General features: G+C 41.2%; 1 protein-coding gene across 3 annotated transcripts in view; it reads left to right on the forward strand.

Moving 5' to 3' along the window:
- The window catches only part of INTS4 (integrator complex subunit 4), a 108,555-nt gene that overhangs the window by 41,448 nt on the left and 53,697 nt on the right, over nucleotides 1-13,410 (forward strand). For all 3 annotated transcript variants that reach the window (XM_010365777.2, XM_010365776.2, XM_030918245.1), the window contains 2 exons: nucleotides 8,044-8,115; nucleotides 10,510-10,684. In XM_010365777.2, coding sequence (XP_010364079.1) covers nucleotides 8,044-8,115; nucleotides 10,510-10,684 — 247 coding nt within the window. The remainder of the gene's footprint in view (nucleotides 1-8,043; nucleotides 8,116-10,509; nucleotides 10,685-13,410) is intronic.

The raw sequence follows: 13,410 nt of genomic DNA on the forward strand, positions 1-13,410 counted from the left end.
TCTGTTGCCCAGGCTGTAGTGTACCTTTTTTTTTTTTTTTTTTTTTTTTGAGGCGGAGTCTCGCTCTGTCGCCCAGGCTGGAGTGCAGTGGCCGGATCTCAGCTCACTGCAAGCTCCGCCTCCCGGGTTTACGCCATTCTCCTGCCTCAGCCTCCCAAGTAGCTGGGACTACAGGCGCCCGCCACCTCGCCCGGCTAGTTTTTGTATTTTTTAGTAGAGACGGGGTTTCACCGTGTTTGCCAGGATGGTCTCGATCTCCTGACCTCGTGATCCGCCCGTCTCGGCCTCCCAAAGTGCTGGGATTACAGGCTTGAGCCACCGCGCCCGGCCTAGTGTACCTTTTAATTGAGGAATTTAATCCATTTATATTCAAGATTTTTTTCTTCTTCTTCTTTTTTTTTTTTTGTTTCTTTGAGACAGGGTCTCACTCTGTCACCTAGGCTGGAGTACACTGGTGTGATCTCAATTCACTGCAACCTTCACCTCCCGGGTTCAAGTGATTCTCGTGCCCCAACCTCCCCAGTACTGGGATTACAGGCATGTGTCACCACGCCCAACTAATTTTTTTTTGCATTTTTATTAGAGACGGGTTTTGCCATGTTGGCCATGCTGGTCTCGAACTCCTGGCCTCAAGTGATTTGCCTGCCTTGGCCTCCCAAAGTGCCGGAATTACAGGCATGAACCACCACACCCAGCTATATTCAAGATTGTTATTGATAGATAAGGTCTTATTCCTGCCATTTTGTTAATTACTTTTTGGTTCTTTTGGAGATCCTTTGTTCTTGTCTTCCTTTCTTGTTGTTTATCTCTGTGATTTAGTGGGTTTTTGTGGAGCTAAGCTTTATTTTCATTCTCTTTCTTGTTTGTGTATCTGCTGCGATTTTTTTCTACATAGTTACTACAGAGTCTTCATTTAGGCCCGTGTGGTGGCTCTTGCCTATTATCCCAGCACTTTGGGAGGCAGATCACTTGAGCTCAAGAGTTTGAGACCAGCCTGGGCAACATAGTGAGACCTCGTCTCTAATAAATAAAGAAAAAAGAAATCAGCCGGGCATGGTGGCACACACCTGTAGTCTCAGCTACCTGGGAGGCTGAGGTGGGAGGATTGCTTGAGCCTGGAAGATTGAGGCTACAGTGAACGATGATCAGGCCACTGTGCTCTAGCATGGGCATCAGAGTAAGAGTGTCTCAAGGGGGAAAAAAAAGTCTTGCAGTTATAATAGAATGTTTTCAGCTGATAGCAACTCAACTTTGGTTACATAAAAGGACCCTAGACTTTTTCTCTCCCCTTTTCAATTTATATTTTTGTTGCCTTAATTTTCTTCTTCATCTGTTATGTGTTCCTTAGCTACTATTTGTAGCTGTTGTAGTTTTTGACCATTTTGAATTTAATCTTCATACTAGCAGACTGAAAATTTTACGTGACATATTGTATCACTGTGGTTTGATCTGTTTGATTTATGAGTTTACCTTTACTGGTGAGTTTTATACTTTTGTGTGTGCCATGATAGTGATTATTGTCCTTTTGTTTCTAATTGTAGCATTCAATACTTTGAATATATTAATACTATCCCATTCTCTCCTGGTCTACAAGGTTTCTGCTGAGAAATCTGTTGATGGTAATGGAGATTCTCCTGACAATTTTCTCTGGCAGCTTTAAAAATTCTTAGTCTTTGACTTTCGATAGTTTGATTATAATGTACCTTGGAGAGGATCTTTTTGGGTTGAATCTAATTGTGAACCTTTGAACTTCCTGAATTTGGATGTCCGTATTTCTCCCACTACTTGGCAAGTTTTCAGCTATCATTGTGTCAAATAGGTTTTCTGTGCCTTTCTCTATTTCTTCTCCATCAAGCAATCTTACAGTGCAAATATTTGTTTGCCTATTGATGTCCTATATGTTCCAAGGCTTTCTTTTTTATTCTTATTTTTTTTTCCCCTCTTAATGGGTTATTTCAAAAGATCTGTCTTCAAGTTCAGAAATTCTTTCTTCTGCTTGATCCTAGTCTATTGTTGAAGCTCTCAGTTTTATACTATTTTTATTTTTTTCATTGAACTCTTTAGCTCCAAGATTTCTGTTTGGTTCTTTTTTATGATATTGATTTCTGTTGAATTTCTCATTCAGATCATGAATTGTTTTCCTGATTTCATTTAATTGTTTGTCTGTATTCTCTCGTATCTTACTGAGTTTCCTTTAGATCACTATTTTGAATTCCTTTTCAGGCATTTTGTAAGTGTCCTTTTCTTTGGGGTCTGTCATTGGAGACTTTTTTCCTTTCTTTTTTTGAGACAGGGTCTTGCTCTGTCACCCAGGCTGAAGTGCAGTGGCAAGATCTCGCTCACTGCAACCTTCTCCTCCTGGGCTTAAGTGATCCTTCCACCTCAGCCTGCTGAGTAGCTGGGACTACAGGCGCATGCCACCACACCTGACTGATTTTTGTATATTTTGTAAAGACGGATTTTGCCATGTTGCCCAGAATGGTCTTGAACTCCGGAGCTCCTGCTATCTGGCTCTCTTGGCCTTCCAAAGTGCTGGGATTACAGATGTGAGCCACTGCGCCCAGTCAAGAGACTTACTGTATTCCTTTGAGGGTGTCGTGTTTCCTTGATTTTCGTTTATCGTGTCCAAGATACTGGATGTTGATATCTGTGCATTTAGTAGAATAGTTGCTCTTTTCAATTTTATTGAGTAGCTAATATATAGTAGCAGTCTCTTTCCTGCAGATGGTTTTTAGGGTATTAGCTGGGTATGGTGTGTTGCCTTTGGTTCTGGGTGGACTCAGTGGGTGGTGTAACACTCCTTGTCAGCTTCAGCTATAATCTTCAGCTATACACCTAGTCAGTGATGTTTGCAATTGCTTCAGTTGCCTAGACTATGGGAGTTTGCGATGGTGATGCTATAGATGAGGGTGCTGAGCTGATTTTTGGGCAAGTGAGGTTGCTAAGCTGATTTTGGGCACGACGTGTGCAGGCTAAAATGGCTGCCAGGCTGTCTATCTGGTTTTCCAGGGAGGCAGTAGTTACTGCCGTGGTAGCTGTTGTGCTGGGCTCAGGCTTTTGCTGGGGCAGCCTGCTGGGCAGCTGTGTGGCTATCTAGGGAGATGGGGCTATTGCCTGGTTGGCTATTACTTTGAGCTGGGCTCAAGTGCTTTTGCTCAGTGGGGCTGGGCAGTTTGGCAGCAGTCTGGTGGGGGGCCAGGGCTACCACAGGACCTGTGGATTGGATTGTGTGCTGTAGGACTCTATCGTGGCCTGGTTTAGTAGACAGGACCACTGAGTTACCAGCTATCGGGCAGGGCGTGGGCAGGTGGTTCTGTGACGGGTTGTGAGAGGCAGTAGGGCTGCTGCAGGATTGGCTTTTTGGCTGAGTACTGGCATGTGCATGCTTGGCAGCCCAGATGTTTATATGGTACAGGGGTGCTGGGTAAAGCACTGCCAGCTGTCTATTTGATGGCTTCCTTGCTGTGCAGGTCTGCCTGTTTTCTGAGTGGTTGGTAGTGCTGTGTGGGGTCTGATGCTGTGGTCATGGTCACTCTGTTTGACCTAGACTCTATGTGGATGGGGTTATGGTGCTGCAGGCCATCGTGTGATCATGGTAGAATGATGGCGGGTTCTCAGGGATGAAGAGAGTCAGTTGCTACTAGTCCCCAGGGCAGGATGCATACTAGTAGTAAGTCTAGCTTCAACTTGGCGCCATGCTACAGTAGCTTAGGACAAGGTGGGCTCCCACTCTGAGGCAATACAGCTGAATGATCTCTTGGCTACTCTCCAGACTGGATTTGTGGCCACTGAGGACTTGGGACTCTCCTTTATCAAGAATTGCTGGTGCCTGTGGCAGCAGTGGAGACCACTGATAAGTATCTCCAGCTTACTTTTTTTCCCTGTAAGAAGTTCCTCTGATTTTAAGCTGATTTTGGCAAGGGAGAGAGTGTGGTAGGTAGGAAGCCTTACTCCCTTCCCTGTGGTGCTATCCTGAAGCCTTCATGCTCCACAGGGATTTTGCCCTTTCTCTGGTGCTCAGCAGCATGTATCTACAGTCATTTTAGTTGAAATATAGTTATTTGTTATTTTTGTTCCTTTTTGTCGTGGGTGATGTGTGCCAGGTAACTCTAGTAAGCCATTTTTTAAAAAACAAATCTGCATACAGATTGAGTATCCCTTATCCAAAATGCTTGAGACCAGAAGTGTTTTGGATTTTGTTTTGTTTTTGGATTTTGGAATATTTTATTTGCATTATACTTACTTGTTGGGCATCCCAAATCTGAAATATGCTCCAAAATCCAAAATCTGAAATGCTCCAATGAACATTTCCTACCATCATGTTGGTATTCAAAAAGTTTTGGATTTTTGAGCATTTTGGATTTCAGATTTTTGGAACTGGGATGTTCAACCTGTATAATCTTTAGATCACCTGTTCAGCAAATCGACAAACACTGAGGACAGTTTCTGTCTTCAACAAAGTTGATTGTCAGGTGGCCAGGGACAGCTAATCAGTGAATAAGAATACCTGGTACTGGTAGGAAAGAGCACCAACCACAACCACAGGAGGCTTCTTGGAGGAGCTGATCTCTGAACTGAGTTTTGAAGGATGAGTAACTAGGTAGCGATGCAGGGAAAGAGAAAATATGAGCAGGGATATAAAAGCAGTACATTATCATGCATAGCAATATACTGAGCTGCAATGTCATACTAAACTACAAGCAGTTTAGTGCTTCCTAGTTGGGGGTAGTGTTCAATATAGGGGATCTGTAACGAGGTAAGTTGGAGAGGAAAACAGAAGCCAGGTTCTGCAACAACTTAGCTTTGTAAACTCGAGTCCATCTTGCTTAAAAAGTGAATAGTTTCCAATCCCTTTGGCTTATAGCGGGATGAAAAATTATATCAGAAAATTCAAAACCATGTAAAAGAGGTTAGCTTTTACTTATTTGTAACTGCCCTATTTGTGGGGCAAAGAAACTTGATGTCCCAGTAAGCGCATTCATGGGACTATTTAGAATACAGTCACTACTTTTATAAGCCTTAAGAAGTCATTGACCTTAAAAATTACAACATTTTCAGACTCTTAGATTATAGGCTTTTGTGCCTGTAAGTCTCCCATGACTGGTCTTTCCCAGGGTAAATGCAGATATTCCTAGTTAGTGGCAGTTTTATGTCTGATGTACTTATCACCTAGTTGCATAGACTTATGTTATTTATACTAACTGAGCAGTTTTTGCTCTTAAAGCAGGTGTGATAATTGCTAAATATCCTGTATCTAAATTTCACATACATTTAATAAGGCTCTCTGGTGAAATGGTTTTCTCAGTGTTAAGTAAGGTTTTCGTAGCATTAACTACCTAAATTTAGGTTGTTAAGTAGTGCTAGTAGTACAGTTGGAGAGATTTCATCTTAATCTAAACATATTTGTCTTGGTTAAAGTATACCAGAATGTAGCTGTTGTTCTGATTGGTCAGGTGCACTTTTTTTTTTTTTTCTGATATGGAGTTTTGCTCTATCACCCAGGCTGGAGTGCAGTGGCACGATCTTGGCTCACTGCAAACTCCACTTCCCAGGTTCACACCATTCTCCTGACTCAGCCTCCTGAGTGGCTGGGACTACAGGCGCCCGCCACCATGCCCGGCTAATTTTTTGTATTTTTAGTAGAGACGGGGTTTCACTGTGTTATCCAGGATGGTCTTGATCTCCTGACCTTGTGATCTGCCCACCTTGGCCTCCCAAAGTGTTGGGATTACAGGTGTGAGCCACCGTGCCCGGCCTGTAAGGTGTACTTTATAATGAACTCATTATCTTTTTGGTACAAATCTGTTTCTCTATGTTTTCATAAATGATGCTATCATCTGCTAAGTCATGAACTAGAGAAATGTGGGAATAGTTTTTCTGTGTCTCACATCCATTGAGTTACCAACTCATATCAGTTCTGCCTTCTTGACATCCCTAAATCCATCCCTTCTCCATTTCCACTGGTCCTGCAGTAATAGACATCTCACCATTTTTCAAGTGGACTACTATGCTATAGGGCTCTTTGTGTTTGTAGACTTAAAATGGAAAGCTTCACCTATTCTTAGGTGACATTGAAAATTTATTTCAAGTAATGATATTTAATTTGGCAGGGCACAGATTTACATAGTACTCCCTCTGTGTTGCTGTGTTGGATGAGCGCTCAGCTGAGGGCATTGGAGGAGGGCACTGGGAATTATGGATGAAGCAACTTACTGTGAAGTCATGAAAATTTTATTTTAGTAGGAAAAAGCCAACAGCTAATGCTGGTGGTAAAACTGGAGAGAGATTTAGGAGGTCTTAAGCATTTATAGTTCTTATTTATAAAATTGTTGTTTGGATTTAAAAAATGGATATTAGCTATGACATTGGCTTAGATCTATGTACCAAAAGAAAAAGTGGTTTTGAAACTACTTTAGTCAAAATAGTACAGCAGTTGTTTTTGTGGAATCATAGGAAAGGTGTTAACTTGAGTAAGGACATTCCTCAAGAACACGTAATTTTCTATGGAAAATGTGATTAGAGAAAAGATCTGAGCCTGTGTAAGCATTTCCGCATTTATTAGGAATTAGAGAAGATCTCAGTTAAATTTCTTAATGTTTAGGACCTGCTCCAACAGCCTCTGAAACTGGTGTTTTTGCTTTCATTTTGATTTCTTAAGGTCCATTAGTCATACTGTTGCAAGATGGGCTTTATGAAATATATATCTATGTCCTCTCTTACTTGAAATGAATAAGTTGCCTAATCTCAGCCTCAGTTCTCATCTAGAAAATGGAAATGAGAGGTATGTGGGATTATTGGGAAGAATAAACTTGAAAAATGTAAGTAAAATATTTTTTACATTGTTGAGCTCATTAGATGTTTAACAGGGATTATGTAATAATTATTTATAAGGCAAACCCCTTACTATGGCAAATGAGGCTCTTTATTATCCTATCTGTACTGCCTCATTTTCAGGAGCCCTATCTTATGTTCCATTCATAAAACCACTTAATATTTCCCACTTGGCATTTGCACTGTGATTTTCATTTCTCCAAGTATACCTCTCCCTGCCTGCACCTGCTTGTTGTCTCCGTTCCCATGGCATCATTCATAGATGTGTATTACAACATTTCATATCGTATTGCAGTAATCTCTTTTCTTGTCAGTTTCCCTTACTAGTCTGTGATATTGTTGAGTGTAGAGCTGTTGTCTTTTTATTTTTGTATTCTTGTTCCTGGTAACTGTAGACATATAATTGAATGGTTGCTAAATATTTGTTTAACTGAATGCATGAATGAATGAACAGAGGAATGGAAAGAAGAATGAAAAGGAGTGGAGAGTAGTCGTTAAGGGAAAGGATTTTGAAGCCTGGATGTATCGACTGGCTCTGGAATTTATTCTCTTTGTGGCCGTCAATGTGTTACTTAATCTTTTTATGTTTTTTCTCCATATATAAGATGGGACTAATATAGTATTTACTTTGCAGGGTTATAGTTACAGAAGATTTAAACGAGTTAATATATGTCTAAAGCCCTTAGAATAGTACATGACACATAGTGGCCGGGTGCGGTGGCTCATGCCTGTAATCCCAGCACTTTGGAAGGCCGAGGTGGGCAGATCACCTGAGGTCAGGAGTTTGAGACTAGCCTGCCCAACTTGGTGAAACGCCATCTCTATTAAAAAAACAAAAAATTAGCCAGGCATGTTGGCCGGCACCTGTAATCCCAGCTACTCGGGAGGCTGAGGCCGGAGAATCACTTGAACCTGGGAGGCGGAGGTTGCAGTGGGCCAAGATCATGGCACTGCACTCCAGCCTGGGTGACAAGAGCAAACCTCCATCTCAGGGGGAAAAAAAAGCATAGTACATGACACATAGTAAGCTCTATTTAGGTGTTAGCTGCTGCTAATATTTTTATTTTCCTGATGATTCAGAACCCATAGCATCTTTACTGTCATGAATAATGTTATCTTTATGCACTTAAATTAGCTACAGACTTTGAATTTTAAGATAATATTCAAATCATAAAAGTTGCTTTATATGCTCTGGATTCTTTCTTTTTATAGGGCTCTATGGAGCAAGTCAGTTCTCATTTCTTGGAGCAGACCCTTGACAAGAAGCTGATGTCAGATCTGAGGGTACCTTTTATTCTTTGTTGTTTAAACTGGGTTTCTGTAACCAATATAGGGGGGCAGTATGCTGAGTTGTGTTGATTTAACTTAGCAGCATTTGTTAAATTAATGTATGATAACTATATTACATTTTAATTAAAAATCTTAGTAAATTGAAGCAAATAACAAGTGACTTCATTAAATTTTGTATTATTGTAATGAAATAATTTGCACAGGTTATGCTTTACAAAAAAGAGGCAAGATTAATTTTCTAAGCCAGGTGCAGTGGCTCACATCTGTAATCCCAGCACTTCGGGAGGCTGAGGCAGGTGGATCACTTGCAGCCAGGAGTTTGAGACCAGTCTGGCCAACATGGTGAACCCCGTCTCAACTAAAAAACAAAAATTAGCTGGGTGTGGTGGCATGTGCCTGTAGTCCCGGCTACTTGGGTGGCTGAGGCAGAGAATCGCTTGAACTCTGGAGACCAGAGGTTGCAGTGAGCCGAGATCACACCACTGCTCTCCAGCCTGTGCAACAGAGTGGGACTCTGTCTCCAAAAAACCCCAAAAAACAACAACCAAAAAAACCCCAAAAAACCCCAAAAGACTAATTTTCTGTTTGTTAGGAACTACAAAGGCCTGTTCTCATTTTGTGAGATGGTATGACATTTTAGGACTCCTTTCAGCAGCAGTTATCGTGGAAGAGTGAGTAAAGCCTTTCTCCAAACAGTAACAAAATACCCCCCACCCCGCACCATTTTTTCCTCTTTTTTTGGAAACAGGGTCTCATGCTCTTGCCCAGGCTGGAATGCAGTGGCACAATCATAGCTCACTGCAGCTTTGATCTCCTGGGCTCAAGCATTCCTCCTACCCCACCCTCCTGAGTAGCTGGGATTACAGGCATGCTCCACCATGCCCAGCTAATTTTTTTTATCTTTAGTAGAGATGAGGTCTTGCTATGTTCCCCATGCTGGTCTTGAACTTCTGAGCCCAAGCAATCCTCTTGCCTCTACCTCCCAAAGTGCTGGGATTACAGATGTGAGCCACTGTGCCCGGCCCCAACTGCCTCTTATGAAATGCCCTTAAGCTTTGATTGTGATGGTTCACTAACATGGTTTGCAGAACCAGATTTGAGTCTGAGAAAATAATATGTACATTCATTGTTAGTACCTCAATTTTAAAATTATAAAAGTGATTATAAAAGTGATATGAAGGTTGTGGAATTTTTGATGAGGGAAAGGAAAGCAATTTACCCATATACCTGCTACCCTAATGTGATGACTTTGGTCATTTTGCTGTATGTCTCTCAGCTCTTTTTCTTGTGCATGTTTTTTTTTTGTTTGTTTGGTTTTTTTTAATTGAGACAGGGTCTCGCTCTGTCACCCAGGCTGGAGTGCAGTGGCGTGATCTTGGTTCACTGCAACCTCTGCCTCCTGGGTTCAAGTGATCCTCTCACCTCGGCCTCCTGAGTAGCTGGGACTACAGGTGTGTACAACCACACCTGGCTAATTTTTTTGTAGTTTTTTAGAGATGGGGTTTCCATGACAGCCTGATGTATAAAGCGGAGTGCCAGGTCATTCGTTTGTGATGAGAACCATAACTGTCAAGTGGACTGGATACTTACTTTTCACCAACCAGTATATTCCACCTTAGGCAATCTCTGTGTAAAGTGAGTTTACTAGATTAGTGACTGTACTGTAACTGAAATAGAACGCAATGTTGCCAAGTAGAAAAATACTTTTACTAGGACTTAAGATAATTGTTTTCTTTTCCTTTTTTTCTTTTCTTTTCTTTTTTTTTTTTTTGAGGTGGAGTCTCGCTCTGTCGTCAGGCTGGAGTGCAGTGGCACAATCTCAGCTCACTGTAATCTCCGCCTCCCGAGTAGCTGAGACTACAGGCACGCGCCACCACGCCCAGCTAATTTTTGTACTTTTAGTAGAGATGGAGTTTCACCGTGTTGGCCAGGATGGTCTCAATCTCCTGACCTTGTGATCAGCCTGCCTTGGCCTCCCAAAGTGCTGGGATTACAGGCGTGAGCCACCTGCACCCTGCCTGATAATTGTTTTCTTAGAGTAAATGTGTTGTCTACCCAAGATGGTGTTTGGAGGGGCACTGCCATTATTTGCCTCTCTGGCTCTCTCTTTCCTATGTTGCTGCCACAGCAAACGTAACCAACTTTCTTAACACATTCTTCAGCTATCTTTATCCTTTTTAATTAGGTATTTTCAGCTATTATAGACCAGCAAGGCTTTGGTTTCATTTTAAGTTGAATTTGCATTTCTCTTGTATGAACTACTGATAATTTTTACAAACGTAACTCTCAAAGAGCAGTTTTATTTTCTGCCTTCCCATGTTCTCAGGGTTCATCTTAGCGTTGCTTCATGAACCTCCTACAATTGGTAATTATTGTTGTCTTCTGCAGAGGAAACGTACTGCACATGAGCGTGCCAAGGAACTTTACAGTTCAGGGGAGTTTTCCAGTGGCAGGAAGTGGGGAGATGATGCTCCCAAGGAAGAAGTAGATACCGGGGCTGTGAACCTGATTGAATCGGGAGCTTGTGGAGCTTTTGTTCATGGGTTGGAAGATGAGATGTATGGTAAGTATGACTGTATGATAGCAATAACACTCTTTAATTGAGTGACTGTTATGTGTCTGGCATTGTACTGGGTGACACACATGTATCATTTCATTTAGTCCTCACAGAAACTCTGGGAAGTACTTACTATGCTTTTTATTTTACACACAGAAGAGACCCCGGTAGTATGAGACAATGGTGAAGAGCAAGAGATTTGGGTTCAGTCAGTCTGTATTTAAATTCCAGCATTTTTATAAAACAGGGATGATGATAACTATCTTTCTGAGTTCTGAGAATTAAATGAGGTTCTATACACATAAAGCAGTTGGCATAATACATGTGCCTATTTATAATAAACACTGAATAATTGGCAATTAAAATTGATATTAATAAAAATAGTAACTTGATATTGCTTACCCAGCTAGTAAGAGACAGAGCAAGATTTAAACCTAGGTATGTCTGAATACAAAGCCTTTATATGACTGATGAATATTTTATTTCACCTTCATTTTTGAAAGATATTTTTGGGCCAGGCATGGTGGCTCACACCTGTAATCCCAGCACTTTGGGAGGCTGAGGCTGGAGGATCACTTGAGGCTAGCAGTTCAAGACCAACCTGGTTAACATGGTGAAACCCTGTATCTACTAAAAATACAAAAAATAGCCGGTATGATGGCATGCACCTGTAATCTCAGCTACTAGAGAGGCTCAAGACACAAGAATCACTTGAACTCAGGAGGCAGAGGTTGCAGTGAGCTGATATTGTGCCCCTGCACTCTAGCCTGGGCACGCAACAGAACAAAACTCTGTCTCAAAAAATAAATACATACATACATACAGAAAGATATTTTTGTGGAAATACAATTCTAGATTAATACACTTTTTTTTCCAAGTGTCTTTTTTATTTTTTGAGGCAGGTTCTCACTCTGTCACCCAGGCTAGAGTGTAGTGGTGTGATCACAGCTCACTGAAGCCTTGACTTCCTGGACCCAAGCAATCCTCCTACCTCAGCCTTTTGAGTAGCTGGGACCATAAGCACGTGCCACCATGCCCGGCTAATTTTGTAATATTTTTGTAGAGACGGGGCCTCCCTATATTGTCCAAGCCAGTCTTGAACTCCTGGGCTTAAGTCATCCTTTTGCCTTGGCCTCTTAAAGTGTTGAGATTGTGGGCGTGAGCCACTGTGCATGGCCTCTACCAGTCTTTTAGTGATATTGCTCCCTAGTTTTCTGTTGAGAAATTTGCTGTCATTTTTATCTTCCTCTGTATATAATGTGTCTTTTTATCTCCAGCTGCTTTTAAGATTTATCTTTATCACTGGTTTTAAGCAATCTGATTATGCTGTGCCTGGGTATAGTATAGTTCATGTCATGTTTCTTTTGCTTGGAGTTTGTTGAGCTTCTTGAATCAAATAGTTTTCATCACAGTTGGACATTTTTTTTTTTTTTTTTTTTTTTTGCTATTGTTTATTTCTTTCTCTTTTTTGGGGGGTGGGGGTGGGGTGGGGACAGAGTTTCGCCCAGGCTGAAGTGCGTTGGTGTGATCTCAGCTCACTGCAACCTCTGCCTCCTAGGTTCAGGTAATTCTCATGCTTCAGCCTCCCGAGTAACTGGGACTACAAGTGCCCGCCACCACTCTCAGCTAATTTTTATGTTTCTAGTAGAGATGGAGTTTCGTCATGTTGCTGAGGCTGGTCTCAAACTCCTGAGCTCAACTTACCTGCTCGCTTCAGCCACCCAAAGTGCTGGGATTACAGGTGTGAGCCACTGTACCCAGCCACTATTATTTTTTTAAATTTCTCTGACTCTACGGGCCCTTTGGCGACTTTAATTACACATGCGTTAGGATACTGACATTGTTTTTACAGCTCACTGATGCTCTATTCTTTTCTCTTTCTTTTTTTTTTTTCTAGTTTTTATTTTCTCTTTGTTTGATTTTGGATAGTATCTATTGCTTTGTCTTTGAGTGTTGCAAGATATAATCTGATGTTAATCCCACCCAGTATATTTTTCATCTCAGACGTGTAGTTTTTGTCTCTAGAAGTTTGATTAGAATTTGGGTTTTTTCCATCCTGGACCACATAAGGAGACCCTATCTCTACAAAAAATTTAAAATTAGCAAGACATGGTTGTACATGCCTTTAGTCCCAGCTACTTGGGAGGCTGAGGCAGGAGGATTGCTTGAGCCCAGGAGTTAGAGGTTGCAGGGAGCCGTGATTGCACAAGTGTGCTCCAGCCTGGGTGACAGAGCAAGACCCTGTCTCAAAAAAAAAAAGAAGAAAGAATTTGGGTCTTTTTAGTATCTACCATGTCTTTCTTAACATACTTAATCTTTCCTCTAGCTTTGTAAACAGATAATATGTTTATAATAACTGTCTTACTATCCTTGTTTACTAGGTCTATTATTTCTGTGATTCCTAGGTTGGTTTTGATTGATTTTTTTTCCTCCTGTATTATATATTATTCTATCTTGTATATATTCCATCTTGTGTCTTTTCATGTCTGATAATTTTTAGTTGGATGCCAGACGTATAGATTTCACTTTATTGGATACTGAACATTATTTTGTTCCTATAAATATTTTTGAGCTTTGTTCTGGGATCCATTTTTTCAGGTCTTATACTTTGTTAGGCAGGATTAGAGAAAACCTCTTTTTTTCTTCTTTCTTTCTTTTCTTTCTTTTCTCTCGACAGGATCTTGCTGTATCGCTCAGTCTGGAGTGCCAAGGTGCAGTCACGGATCACTGCA

Source organism: Rhinopithecus roxellana, chromosome 15 (assembly GCF_007565055.1).
Source record: "Rhinopithecus roxellana isolate Shanxi Qingling chromosome 15, ASM756505v1, whole genome shotgun sequence".
NCBI classification, from domain to species: Eukaryota; Metazoa; Chordata; class Mammalia; order Primates; family Cercopithecidae; genus Rhinopithecus; species Rhinopithecus roxellana.